This window comes from Symsagittifera roscoffensis, chromosome 2 (assembly GCF_963678635.1).
Source record: "Symsagittifera roscoffensis chromosome 2, txSymRosc1.1, whole genome shotgun sequence".
NCBI classification, from domain to species: Eukaryota; Metazoa; Xenacoelomorpha; order Acoela; family Convolutidae; genus Symsagittifera; species Symsagittifera roscoffensis.
The window spans coordinates 70,294,700-70,308,975 of NC_087063.1; the positions used below are offsets into that span (position 1 = coordinate 70,294,700).

Below are 14,276 nucleotides of genomic sequence, written 5' to 3' on the forward strand. Positions count from 1 at the left end.
GCAGAAAAAAGATCAGTTACAAATTGCAATGCCGCTTAGTTTTACAGCGGAAAAAAATGTTGTGCAAAAAAACAAGTGTGCGAAAAGCAAGTCTGCGAAAAAAAAAGAAAGGTTTTTGAAAGAGTTAAGAACTTAAGTTGAATCGTAAGCTTTTAATACCGACTACAAAAGGGGTATAAAACCTTATTTTTTTTTGTTTAACAAAACAGAATTTTCGAAATACAAAATAACCCTCCACCCAAGAAAAAAGTTAAAGACAGTCTAATTATGATTTTTCTTATTTTGTTTTTATTACAGGATTTTTAGCTCCACGTAATCAAACTCTCCTCCTACTTCTCCAACTATAGATAGAGATTTTATTTCTTTTAATTGACATTACAACCATAGAGGCGGCCTACCCTATCCACTTCAATAGTCTAAAATTTCTAATATGCTCAATTGTCCTTAGAGCCAGTGTGGGACTTCGCTTCCTTTCCTTCCTAACTCGAACAAGAGATACTTCCTCAGAAGAAAAGTTTTTTCAGGGTCTGTTTTAACATCAATAAGCTATTGTGGTTTGGGCCACTCCATCGGAGTCGTACCACTCCATCATAATGAGTGTCTGCGACATGGCATCTTTTGGGCTCTAAACAGTTTTTTAAAATATTTTAAACGTTTTCTAACAAGATTGCTGGAACCTACTTACGCGATTAGTTTTTTTTATCATGAAGCCGATAAGAGGAGAACCACGCCCATGTTAAATGGCGGACATAGACAAAGTATTTGCCTGTGCTAAATCTAAATTAAATGAGTAACTTAACCTCGACAGTTTGCGTGCGCGACTCTTATCGGATTACATATGCTTTACTGGGTTGACAAAATGTTCCCTTGATGTGTTTACCGTACATGCTCTCATAATCCAGCTTCTGGATGCGAGATTCTGGGTTCACAACGTGATATGGATTTGTAGCGGAATCGCGGATATTCTCACTTATTATTGTACAACTCTTAAATGTGGGAACAACGTCTGTCAAGTACTCAAGTGGGAAAGTTGCTATTCCAAACTAGCTTGACTTAACTTATGGCGATCGACCAAATAGCAGCTAAATAGAATAAGGGGTCGTTCTGAATGTTGTTAAGACTTTCCTATTCTTATTCAACAGACAAAGTTTCTTTCACTCGTAAATAAGTTTATTATTTCAAATATAGGAGACACACATAAAATATAGAACATGGGTTATCGGATATAGATCGATAGTGATTGTGATAGTGTCTTTTTGGTATATTTTCGCTTGCCTTATATACCGTACATTTTCATATTTTCAACATTTCATCTGTTGGTTAAACCAATCAGAAAGAGACAACATATGTCGTAGTGTTTGCTTTTGGTGAAATTTTATCAACCGAGCAAACATAACTTCAAGCTAGCATATGGTAAAAGTTTAAGAATTGTGTTTCTGATTTCAATTCAGAACATCCAAGCATCTTATAGGGTGATTGTTAAACGGCGATACCAGTTGATAAAGAAATTTGAAAGCATAATATATAATTTACAAAACATCAAAAAGTTTTAATAGAGCTTGCGTAAAGTTTTTTTGTTTCTGATTTTGACAGTTTGCTCGTAAAATGGCGGCTTGTGGTGTAGTCGGTCGATGAATGGCTGCTTGTAGTGTAGTCGGTCGATGAATGGCTGCTTGTAGTGTTGTCGCTTCGTAGGATTGCGTCTTAAAGAAAAGGTGCATGTAGAGCAGAGCAGTGATTTGTAGAGTTGCGGCGGCGGCCAAATCACAGCTGGATACTTTTAAGAAATATAACATCAAATACATTTTTCAAATTTGGTTTGGCAAGTATACTTATCGGCAATACTGGACTATAATTGTAGATGCATACTTTGTAGGGTGGCGGCGGCCAAATCACAGTTGAATATAAGTGAATGTAAAGTTTAAAAACAAAGGGACGGAGGTTAACAGAATCTTGAAACTGATATTTTCCTTCCACATGGGTTTTTAGGCTCAAATGTTTATTGCTGAGTTCCATATTTTTTCCCCGGAGAGCTGTTATGGTTTTCTGCATTTGGTTGATACGATTTAAGTCGTTTATACAATTCTTTTGCACTTGATCCGTGTAAGGGTCAAGGATTGGAGTTTGCATTTGGGCGGTTATTAACGCTGCTGGAACACAAATGTGTTGATGGGGGAGTTGTGGATGGTAGGCACTGTTACCGTTTTGGTAAGGGTGATAGGTTTCTATCTTAAATCGGTTAATAAAGTGAGAGACCGCATAATTTAAACAGGTATCAAAATTTGGCGGTTTTCTGGGGTTGAGGTTTTGTTACTTTTTGACTTGGATCCCGATTTTTGTTTCAAGTTCAAGAGAATTTGCTGATTTGTGAACTATTATAGTTTCAGAATCTAGGTGTTGCCGAGTTGAACAAAGGAGAATTTTGAAAGGTCGGATAATAGCTTTTCTTTTTTGAATGCCATTAGAGTGTTTCACTTTTGGGATTGTAAAATTGGTTTTCAGTTTTGGCTGAATAATCGGGTTGATTATTTTGGGTGGCATTTCCATAGGTTCATTTAAAGACAGCAGGTTTTCGAAATCAAGCCAGCCTCCTTCAATTGGAGTCTGAAGAAGATCAGCGGGTATATCCTAAAACATAAAATAAATTAGACCGGTACAGCGGGTCGATTATTGTAATCGACTATTTGGAGTGTAGGATAAATTTTATCCTGATTTTCTTTTTCAGAATCCTTTTGTTGAGGTGCCTGAGGCCTATAATCATGCTCAATATTTTGATCGTTCTCATTTTGAGCAAATATTGAAGTCACTATAGAAGTGAAAAGTATATTGTAAGAGGCGGCTAACATAATTTTTCCGAAATGAAGAGTTCGGCCGGTTAGTATAAAACTTTTAAAGCAAATACAAGAGCGTCGAGTATAAATTGACGAATAGGAAAGAGGCGAATATTATTCCGCATCTTTCTAAATAGTACTGTATTGTAGCAAAATACGAGCGTACTCGTTCTTCCAAAAGTCAGGCGAGATAAGAAAGTCTAAGTATATGTTTTGCGTAGATCCGTTTTGACTACTCGAGTCCGGATAGAATTGTTTTCTCGCATTACGAAAAGTTTGGGAGACTTTTTGTAAAATACCCTTCATTTCAGAGTGATCAGTAATCATGCTCCAAAATTTTTGCATTTGTGCCTAAGTGTGAATAGAAGCATTATGGCTATATGTAAGAGTGTTTTACTTGACGTTTAATTTCTTTTGGCTTAAAAAGATCTGGACCTTTTACTCTAGTAATAGAGGGTGTAAGTTCGATCCAAGAATTATCGTTATCAACATCTAGTTGATAAAGATTTAAATGCTTATCGGAGCAGTCTTGTTGATCTGATTTAAAAGTTTGTCGAGTGATCGTGTCGACGAAATGAATTTTTTCGCGATACATAATCGGTATCCGATTATAACATGCATACATTAATTGTAATGGAGAATAGATTTTTGGGCAGAGTTAGAGCCAGGCAACATTGTCATTGGTCTCTAAAAACATAGACCTATTTCGATAGAGATCATTAAAGTGTTGAGAATCATGGAGCATTCTGACTCACATTGATTCATTAAAAGTGCCAATTAAGCAGCTCGAAGCATGTAAAAGCTTCGAAAAAGAATGTAATCGAGTTTTGTTCCTAGATGAGCTTCGTAGTCTATTTGTCCCGGTGCAAAGTAATGATTTTCTTTTTAGTTTATTTCAGTCAAAATTGGTTCCGAATGACTAATTCCTGTATTAGCACTCGGGTTTATTTGTAAACCGGTATCCAAATTAAAACCGTTCTGGTATGCTATGAACAATGATTCGTATTGGGTCGGGTAGACTATTTTTGGGTGTCCACAAAGATTGTGGTTTATTTAGGATTTTTAGCATAAATTGTTGAGTGTCTCTACCTCGCGTATGGTGGTTGGATATTTTTGTAAAAGAATCTTTTACAAAATAATAATTCTCTTCGTTTCGAATCATTTTAGCTTCGAATTTATTGAAAAGCGAAAAATGCAGTTTTGGGGCTTGTCCCAAGTATATGCTAAAGGGTCGAGTGCTATTGTGTCACATCCATTTGCATGGACAGGACAAGGCAATGGAATATTTTGCCAGTTATGAACAGTGCCATCTTTTAGATTGACAGTTAAGGAAATGTTTTGCAGGTACGTTTCGAAAGTATTCAAATGGATCCAAGAACTCTTTTTTTTGCGTCTCTGGTGATGTCATTTTATCTGTCGATGTTTTGTTTGCAGGGTCAGTGGCGACGATGAAAGTTAAATCTTTTGTAATTATATGATTTGTAAACGTTTCCCATCCTGCGTTGGAGTTCTCTATCATGTACTCATGAGCTTTTTGCTTCAAAGCTAAGGGTTTTAGACCTTTAACTGAGAAATCTATATACTTTTGAGTTCTCTGTCTCGCTTGTATATTTCTTTCCAGTGTCTGTGCAGCGTCATCAACATGAACGGTAGTATCGATGCTTTCAGGCCAACCTTAGTCGACTGAGGTTTTTAATCCTATGGAAGTAGTTTTTTTTAATTCGCCCTCTTGTCGAGTGGCATTTTCAGCATCAATTCGATGCATGAATTAATCTCTACCATCAGTGATTCTTTTTAGGAAAAGATCTTTTAGTTCAGCCCAAGTAGAAGCATCAGTTACTTCATCAGTATACCATTCAAGAACTGTTTCTGTTAATAAAGATCCAATCATACTTTTTTTTCTGTGATCATAGTTAGGCTGAGCACCAGCGTCTGTAAGTCGTTGCCCTAGTGAGAATACAGTTTTATTCTCAACTGAAATCCAAAAGGCGTTTGCGTTTAGGTCTGGATCATTTCCTGAGAATGATACAAAAGACAAATTAGGAAAGGTTTAACTGATCGGCCATCTTAATTTTTTCAAGTTAAGATATCCAATTTGATTTTTAAAATTAGTTTTGCTTTTTTTTGGCTTTCTGAATTCTGAAAAAATATAAATTTTTTTGAAGTTTTGATAATTTCAATTTTTTGGCATTTGTCAGTGAGGTTGTATTAAAAAAGGAAAACCTCCAAGATTTTTTTCTACTTCACAGTATCTTTCCCAGCAACTGAAGGCTCTTTTTTCTGAAAAACCTTGATATCGTTTGTTACCATCGGCCAGATCAATATTTAATTACAAGGCAATTCTATATTACATGTTTATTTTCCAATTTCAGTAAAAATTTAATTCAATAATTTATTTTTGATATCGATGTTTCGAATTTAAAGTTATCCTTTTGGTGTTTCTGTGCAATAGCTGAGTGAACCAGATTTTTATTAATACCATGTGATTTAGTCTAACTGCATGGTAGCTTCTTGTGCCTACTTTGGCTTGCAATGACTTTGGTTCAAACTTAGAGAAATGTATTGCGGTTCGCAAATATCGTGTCAACCCCATAGGGACATGCATTACTTGCCAAATAGTTAATTTAGATCAGATAGTGCTGTTTAAGATTGAAATGTTTGCTTCTACCAGTCGAACTCTGTTCGCTCGCTCAGTGGCTCCTCAGCTGCGAAATGGACTCCGTCGAGGAATTGCAGCCAACGTGCAGCGTGAGGCTCGCAGGAACCGACACTTGATGATGGGTGGAGCAGCATTCATCGGCGGTGGACTTTGGCTATGTCTAGACAATTCGAAAGTTGTGGCCGAGACTTTAAAAGTGGACTGGAAGAAACTAAAAGAGGACATTGTCGGACTACTGGACGATGATAACCATGACGACGGCTCCTTTGGGCCTATTTTTGTCCGACTAGCTTGGCACTCGTGTGGTACTTGGTGTAAGCACACAAAGACAGGAGGAAGTGACGGTGGTACTATGAGGTTCAAGACGGAAGGAGGCCATGGAGCCAATGCGGGTCTGCATACTGCCCGAGCCAGATTGGAACCACTGATGGAAAAATATCCAGGGTTGTCGCATGCCGACCTTTACGTGTTTGCTGGTAATTGCTACCTAACTCAGTCTTCTTCCCTCGCAGTAGCGTGCCGAGGGGACCCCCCCCCCCCCCATCAATCCTGGTTGCCAATTTTTTTTACAAAGGGTAGCCCTTTGGTAAAATTTTCCGACCACCATTTTCGGCTGACCAACCTCAAAGCTTTTCTAAAGCGCCTTTGGCGCCAATATAACTAAATTAATTTGAGGGAGAGCGAGCGTCTAAAAACGCAATTTTTTTTGGTCATATATTTTTTTAAAAAGTGCTCAAAACGTTATTTTTAGTCAGTTTTTTTTTTTTCAAAATTTACCTGCGGCGTAGAAAATGTTAAACAAATAAGGTTCTTTATGGTATTTTTGGAGAGCTTGGGAAAAAGTCGACCAAGTTATTGAAATTTTAACCGCAAGGCCCCCCTTGAAAATTGTCTGCGCTCGTCTCTGTTCCTTTGCTACGCTTGTTGAGTTTAACCGATGCCACAGATAAAGTGCATATAGTTTTGCGCTGGCTGTGCATTGATATCCGTATCGGATATTTTCCTCTCTGAATCATGTTTATTGGCTTGCGTTTGTTTAGGATGCATAGCGATTGAAGAGATGGGAGGACCTCGAATTCCCTTCCGCCCTGGAAGATCTGAAGCCAAGGAGGAGTCGGCTCCTGAAAAGGATCCACGATTCTCACCCGATGGTCGATTGCCCGATGCGGCTCAGCAGGAGACTCATCTACGAGACATTTTCTACCGAATGGGTTTCAATGATCAGGAGATTGTTGCTCTAAGTGGAGCCCATGCTCTCGGACGTTGTCATACGACATCTTCCGGTTTCGAAGGACCCTGGACTCGAGCTCCGACTACTTTTTCTAACGAGTACTTCAGAGAACTCGTGGAGAATACATGGACTGTGAAAAAGTGGAAGGGTCCGAAGCAGTACGAAGATCCAACAGGGGACCTGATGATGTTGGAATCGGACATGGCACTGACTCGGGATCCGACTTTCAAGAAGTGGGTGGAGATCTATGCTAAAGATGAAGAAAAGTTCTTCAAGGACTTTCAGGCCGCATTCACGAAGCTGACGGAGTTGGGTTTAAAGTTTCCTCCGGCAGAGCAGGCTAAAGGTGGATTTTTCAGTTTCCTAGGCGGAAAATCTCCCAGTCCATATGTGAATTAAACTATGTACTGAAACTAACTTTAAACGTGTATAGTAAACTACGAGGAATAAATTATTAGTAAATTCTGAAAAATAACTGTTTTGTGTGTTATAGGCGCTTGAACTTCATGCAGTTTCCTTGTTTATCAGTTCTCTATTGGAAATCGACTTAAATAAGATTAAATATGGGGCTCTTCTATAGTTTTGATTTTCTGTGAAAATTTGAGACAATCATACATTGGGGCTACGATAAGGACTATTGATCATATTATCATTGTTGATAATAGATTTGTAAAGTGTTTTCTGCATCCTGAGAATAAATTATTTGACCTTTTTTGTTTGTATCAAAGAAAGGATTTTTTTTCCTACTAGGATGACAGAAATGGGAACGAAGCGAAGAGTTTTATCTTCCTTCAAGACTGAGGCAATCTATCTATCTATACATAATTTGATTGTCGTTTCACCTGAAACATGTTTAAGAAGTCCCTTTGTTGACATGCTTAGGCTTTTTCTACGTAATATTTGTAGCATGTTTAACGAAAGAGTTTTTGCACGTTCAAGGTATATTGTAATGTTAAAAAAGTTTCGCTTGGCATATGTTTATGAAGTCGCTATGTTGGTCTGTTAAAGGCCAAAACATTGCAAGGGTTGAATGTATACTCAAGTCAACGTTTCAAAATTTGTTGGAGCCCGACCGACTGCTTTAACTCGAGTTGTTTCCGATATTTGCAAGGTTAAACTCCCAAAATGTTTGTTCACAATTCATTTAACTAAATACCTTCATAAGTTGGAAATCTGGCGTCCAAATATGACTGCTCAAATCTTTTCGAGATATGGCGTTAGTTTGATTTTTAATTTTTTTTTTCGAGATACTTAATGCAAAAAACTCATCGAACTTAAAATTTTCAACCCTATACTTGGGGGACTTTCAGGGGTTGCAAATCAAAGTCGGACTGCTCAAATATTTTTTTTCGAGGTTTTGCGTTTTATATGATGTTTACAATTTTTTTCAAAAAATTTAGATAAAAACCCAGCAAATTTGATTTTCTCAACCCTATGGTGGGTTCTATCAGGGTACATTCAGGTTCTGTAAATCTGGCCTCCAAGTATGACTGATGTGACTGCTCAAATTTGTGGTTATCGAGATATGGCTTTTTATATGATTTTTTCAATTTTGTTTTCGAAAACATACAGAAAAAAAACAAACTTGAATTTCTTAACCCTTTCAAGGACGATTGACAAGGTACTCTTAGGGGCTGCAAATCTCGTGTCCAAGTATGACTGCTCAAATCCTTATGGCTATCGAGATATGGCGTTGCTTATGATTTTTTCAATGTTTTTTTTGGAAAAATTATATGTAAGATAAATTAATCGAACTTGAAGTTTTCAACACTATAATGGGCTGCTGTCAAGGTTCAATCAGAGGTTCAATGTTGGTTGTTGAATATGACAGCTCAAATCCTTTTGGTTTTTGTGATGTAGCATTTTTTAAGGTTTTCTTGTTTTCAAAAAATCAAGATATAAAAAACTAACCTCAATTGCCAGCTGCCAGGGTACATTTGAAACTTGCAAATCTGGTGTCCAAATATGACTGCTCAAATCCTTTTTGTTTTTGAGATATGGCGTTTTTAGAATTTTTCATTTTTCAAAAGTTATAGATATTGAAAACTCTGCAAATCTGAAATTCTTAACCCTATAGTGGAGTTCTGTCAAGGTACACTAAGGGGTTGCAAATATGGCGTCCAAGTTTCACTGATGTGACTGTTCAATTTCTTTTGGTTTTCGGGAGTTAGCGTTTTTTATGATTTTTTCAATTTTTTTTTCAAAAAATTAATTGAAAAGATACTCGAACTGAAAGTGTTCAACCCCATAGTTGGGTGCTGTCAAGGAATTGCAAATCTTCAGTCCGAGTATAACTGCGCTAATTCTTTTGCTTTTATGAATTTTTTCATTGTTTCGAAAACTTAGATGTAGAAAAAACTAACCAAACTTGAATTTCTCACCCCTATAATGGCGATTGACAGGGTACTCTCGGAATCTGCTAATCTGGCGTCCAGGTGTGATTGCTCAATTTTTTTTTCGAGATATGGCGTTGTTTATATTTCATGTAAAAAAAATTAATCGAACTTGAAGCTTTTAACCCTATAGTGGAGTGGTGTCAGGTACACTCAGGGGTTGCAATGCTCACTTCCAAATATGACTGCTCAAATCTTTTGGTTTTCCTGATATGGCGTTTTTTTTTAATTCCTTGTTTTTTTAAAAAAAAACCTTGATTTAAAAAAAGTAACTGAAGTTGATATTCTCAACTCTATACTTACAAGCTTTCCGAGTACAATCAGAGGTTGCAAATATGGTGTTTAAGTATGACTGCTCAATTTTTTTTGTTATCGAGACATGGACTTTTTTATGATGTTTTCAATTTTATCAGAAAACTTAGATATAAAAAACTAACTAAACTTGAAATTTGCAACCTTATAGTGGGGTGCTGTCGGCATAAACTCAGGAGTTGGAAGTCTGGCGTCCAAGTATGACTGCCTTAAATGTTTTGTTCTTCGAAATATGGCGTTTTCTATGATTTTTTTATTTTTTCGAAATTTTTAGGGTAAAAAGCTAATTGAACTTCTCAAACTTATAGTTGCAATCTGTCAAGGGACTTTCAGGGGTTGCAAATCTTTCATCCAAGTATGAATGCTCAAATCTTTATGGTTTTCGAGATTTGGCATTGTTTATGATATTTTCATTGTTATTTGGGAAGCCTTACTTGTTTTGATTTTTTAAGATTTCCCTTGTTTTTTCTCAAAAAACATCTGGCGTCCATGTGTGACTGCTCAGATCATTTTTGTCTACGAGATATGACGTTTTTTTATGATAATTTCAATTTTTTTTCAAAATTAGGTATAAAAAAACTATCCGAGCTTGAAATTTGCAACCCTATAATGGGGTGCTTTCAGCGTAAACTCAAGATTTGGAAAACTGGCGTGCAAGTATGACTGCTCAAATCGTTTCGTCTTTCGAGATGTGGCGTTTTTTATGATTTTCTGAAATATTCAATGAAAAAAAAACTAATTGATCTTGAATAATTCAGCCCTATAGTTGCAAGCTGTGAGGGGACGCTCAGGGATTGCAAATGTGGCGTCCAAGTATGACTGCACAAATCCATTTTTCAAGATATGGCAGTTTTTATGTTTTTTTTTTGAAAAATTTAGATGTAGAAAAATTAAGCAAGTTAAAATTTCAACCCTGTGGCGGGAGCTGTCAGTTTACACTGAGGGGTTGCAAATCTGGTGGCCAAGTATGACTGATGTGAATGCTCAAATCCTTTTAGTTTTCGACGCACGGCGTTTTTTATGATTTTATCTATTTGTATTGAAAAACTTGATGTAAAAAATAATCAGACAGAAAATTCCCAACCCTATAGTAAGGTGCTGTCAGGGTACAATCAGGGTTGCAAAACTGGAGTCCAAGTATGACGCGCAACTTCTTGTGGTTTTCGAGATTGGTAGTTTTTATGACTTTTTCAATATGTTTCGAAAACAAAGATGGAATAAACTTACCAAATTTGAATTTCTCAACCCTATAGTGACGATTGACAGGGTACTCTCAGGGATTGCAAAGCTGGCGTCCAAATATGACTGCTCAAATCATTTGCTTTTCAAGATATGGCGTTGTTTATATTATTTTCAATGTTTTTTTCTCAAAAATTTAGATGTGAAAAAAAATTAATCGAACTAGAAGATTTCAACCCTATACTTGCAAGCTGTCATGGTACATTCAGAGGTTTTAAATCTGGCGTCCTAGTATGACGCCTCAAATCTTTTTTTGTTTTCGAGATATGGCGTTTTTATGGTGTTCTCATTTATTTCAAAAAAAACTTAGATATAAAAAACTAACCGAAAATCTCAAACCTATACTGGGACGCGAAAATCTGGCGTCCAAGTATGACTGCTCAAATCCTTTTTTTTTGAGATATAGCCTTTTCTATGATATTTTCATTTTTTTCCAAAAAATTTAGAAATAAAAACTGAACCTATGGTTGAGTGCTGTCAGGTCACAATCAGGGCGTCCAAGTATGACTGATGTGAGCTCGAATTTTTGATTTCGAGATACGGCGTTTTTATGATTTTTTCATTTTTTTTTTCGAAAACATACAGAAAAAAAACAAACTTGAATTTCTTAACCCTTTAGGGGCGATTGACAAGGTACTCTCAGGGGCTGCAAAGCTGGCTTCCAAATATGAATGCTCAAGTCCTTTAGTTTTCTTGATATGGCGTTTCTTATGATTTTATTTTTTCTCAAAAAATTTGAAAAAAATGTTTGGAAAAAACTTGAAAGATTCTTGAAAGATTTCTCAAAAAACTTGAAAGATTCAAAAAAATGTCGGAACTTGAAAATCTCAACCTTATGGTGGTGGTGTGCTATCCGGGTAAACTCAAAGGTTCTAATTCTTCTCTTCAAATGTTACTGCTCATTTTTCTTTGGTATGCAAGATGTGGCGTTTTTTATGATTTTTAATTTTTTTCCAAATGTTTAGATAAAAAAAATTAACAGAACTTCGTATTCTCAACCTTGAGGCGGGTTTCTGTCTTTTACAGATTGGCGTTGCAAATCTAGCCTCTAAATGTGAATCATCAAATCTTTTTCGATTTCAATAATTTTTTTTTCAAAAAAAACTAACCGATCTTAAAATTCTCAACCCTAGCAGTGGGGATCTGTCAGTTTACATTCAGGGGGTGCTGTAAGGATACAAGTCTGGACTCTGTTTTTTATTGCTTAAACCTTTCTTGTTTCTGAGATATGGCTTTTCTCATGATTTTTTAATACTTTATATACAGGTACTAGAAATTGAAATTGTTAACCTTGTGGGGTGCTGTCGGGGATCAATATAGGGCAGCAAATCTGCGCTCTACTCTTATCTGCTCAAATCATTGGTGGTGTTTTGGTGAAAAAGAAATACCTGATAGATGATCCCAGTTCATTTTCACGGTTGCATTAAATATCGCTGTTTTAGTACATGTTTTTGGAAGCTCTTTGTAACGTTCAACGATCTATTTGAAGCACCGTAGGTGCGAGTCATGCGCTAGTTACTTAAAGAGACTAGTTGATGAAGTTTTAATTTGCCACTCGTAGCCAAACCCATTGCCAAAATAACTTCAGAGTATTTAAGAAAATAGTTCAATTGTTTTAGAGGTCAACGGGCGGAGTGAAGACGTTTATTTGGGCGCTCGATGATTGAGGTTCGATTCCCGCAGAGCTCATTTGTTTTTCAAAAAACGTGTTAATATTTTTTCTACCTTCTCACAGCTGCTTCTTGACGTTTTGTTGCTCGTTTTTGTGAAGTGCGGCTCCTACTTTGTACCCATAGCCATTTAAAAAGTCAGAAGGAGCTTGTTTTTGTTTACTTTTTTTGATGCAAATTAAAGTACATCCAGAAACAATCGTTGTTCCTCGAGTGTATTTTCTGGATGCATATATTTAACTGACGGTTGCGAGTTTAAGGGAGGGTGCAGACTCGTCCACCGTATGCATTCTTCCTCCTGACTACCCAAAAAGTTCTCTTTTTGTAATGTTGAACTATATCTAGTTTTGATCGGCCAACTCACTTTATGTTTCACTTTTTCGATTTCTGCTCTTATCTATTTTCAGGACAATAAGACAAAGTCTTTGAGTTAACGAACCGTTAGAAAAATCAAGGTTAAAATCTGCAATCAAGATTCTGAAATCGCTCAAACTGTTTATTGATTTTCCACAATTTTTTTATCACGATTTGACTAACTAAAATGCCGAACCAGAGGGTTACCCCCCGCCCCCCTCTTGGTACTATTTAAGACATCCAATTTTGGCTGGCAGTCAAATAGACATTTTTTTAAAGGCGTCTTTGGCGCCAATGTATACTAACTTTAAGGGGCTAGCGCGCCATCGTGAGAAGAGAACCCAAAAACGCTTTTTGTTGGTCGGTTTTTTTTTTAATTTTCGCCTGCGGCAAAGAAATTCTGTCAAAATTGCGTCCTGTGATCACCCTTAAAATTTGAAAAGAGCTTATTGGTAGTAATTGATGTGAGCTGTGTAACAGTTTTCTGATGAAGCGTAATCTAGGATTCGATTGAACTCGGCGCAGTAATCATTCCAAATTTAATTGTGGTAACGGTTTTTGTTCTTTAATAGCATTAAACTCATACTTCTTTGCACTTTGGAGCGTGCGTGGTCGATATTTCTGTCTTTTTTTTGCTTTTCAATCCTCCCTGTCTCCTGTGTGGCTTCAACGTGACTTCACTGTGGGTGGCCACGATATCGATGTGGTCAGTGCCAAACCAGTGCGAAGCGTGATCTGTCAGTGCCAGCAAGTGAATATCGGTGCTAGTTTTTTTTTCATCGCGCTTCTTAACTGAATGGTTCAAAATCAAAAATCTCAGCAGACTTACACAGTATAAATTTTTTTTTCAGGTATAAATTTTTTTTGAGCAGCTCTAAGAAGAAGAAATTAGTTGGGTCGAAAAAAGTTGGGCCAATGAAAAAAAGCTGGGTCAGAAAACCAAAATAGGCTATTTTTTCAAAAAATGTCAGTGCCTTGCATTTTTCTTTGTGTGAGTATCAGTGCTGTCAGTGCCCGCGATTTTTCAGACACTGTGGCCATCCTGTCACTGTGTTTAAGAATTAGCTCATTATTAATTGAAATTCACTGTTTTTCAACATGATAGAACAAGCGTTTTATTTAGATCCAGTTTTTCCATGATAATCTCAAAAATCGTTAAGTTATCTGCACCGTACCGTACATCATTTTGGCGACACAGATTTTCCATCACTTTCTCAGAAAAAAAATACAGGCTAGTCAGTTAGGAGTTACAACTTTCTGAAAAATTAAGACTGTGTCTTGTTTTTGAGCGTCATAATTTCTTTCGCGGCTAACTTTTTTCCTCTGCTCTTTATTAGTCCGACTATTTTCGAAGAAATTGACAAAATATTTGTGATCGGGGTAGTTTTTTTCCTTCAGACCAATTTCGACTTTTAACTAGCCATTTTTGGTGGATTTTTTTGTGCCATCTGAATTAAAGGTATTGTTGTACTGAGCTCAATTGCCCGGGGCAATTATCACGATGTGGGGACCAAATAATGGAACATTTTAAACTAATGAGAATTGTTTGACATTCCTGCTCGCTAAATTTTTTGCAGTTTTTGAAAA

The 14,276-nt window shown here is 36.6% G+C and overlaps 1 protein-coding gene across 2 annotated transcripts; it reads left to right on the forward strand.

Annotated features, from left to right (window-relative positions):
- Positions 1-5,428: 5,428 nt before the first annotated feature.
- LOC134839058 (uncharacterized) lies at positions 5,429-7,433 on the forward strand. 2 transcript variants are annotated; one of them, XM_063854467.1, is made up of 3 exons: positions 5,429-5,966; positions 6,531-7,067; positions 7,215-7,433. In XM_063854467.1, the coding sequence occupies exons 1-3, from the start codon at positions 5,486-5,488 to the stop codon at positions 7,220-7,222; spliced, it is 1,026 nt and encodes a 341-aa protein (XP_063710537.1). In that variant the 5' UTR covers positions 5,429-5,485; the 3' UTR covers positions 7,223-7,433. The 2 variants fall into 2 exon arrangements, with proteins under 2 accessions (XP_063710537.1, XP_063710536.1); XM_063854466.1 differs by having other exon boundaries at positions 6,531-7,433.
- The last annotated feature ends 6,843 nt before the right edge of the window (positions 7,434-14,276 follow it).

Excerpts from the sequence above, each read along its gene's own strand:
- LOC134839058 (XM_063854466.1), top strand. The coding sequence starts at position 5,486 with ATGTTTGCTTCTACCAGTCGAACTCTGTTCGCTCGCTCAGTGGCTCCT. Across the intron at positions 5,967-6,530 it reads CGACCTTTACGTGTTTGCTG|GATGCATAGCGATTGAAGAG; the intron begins GTAATTGCTACC and ends GCGTTTGTTTAG.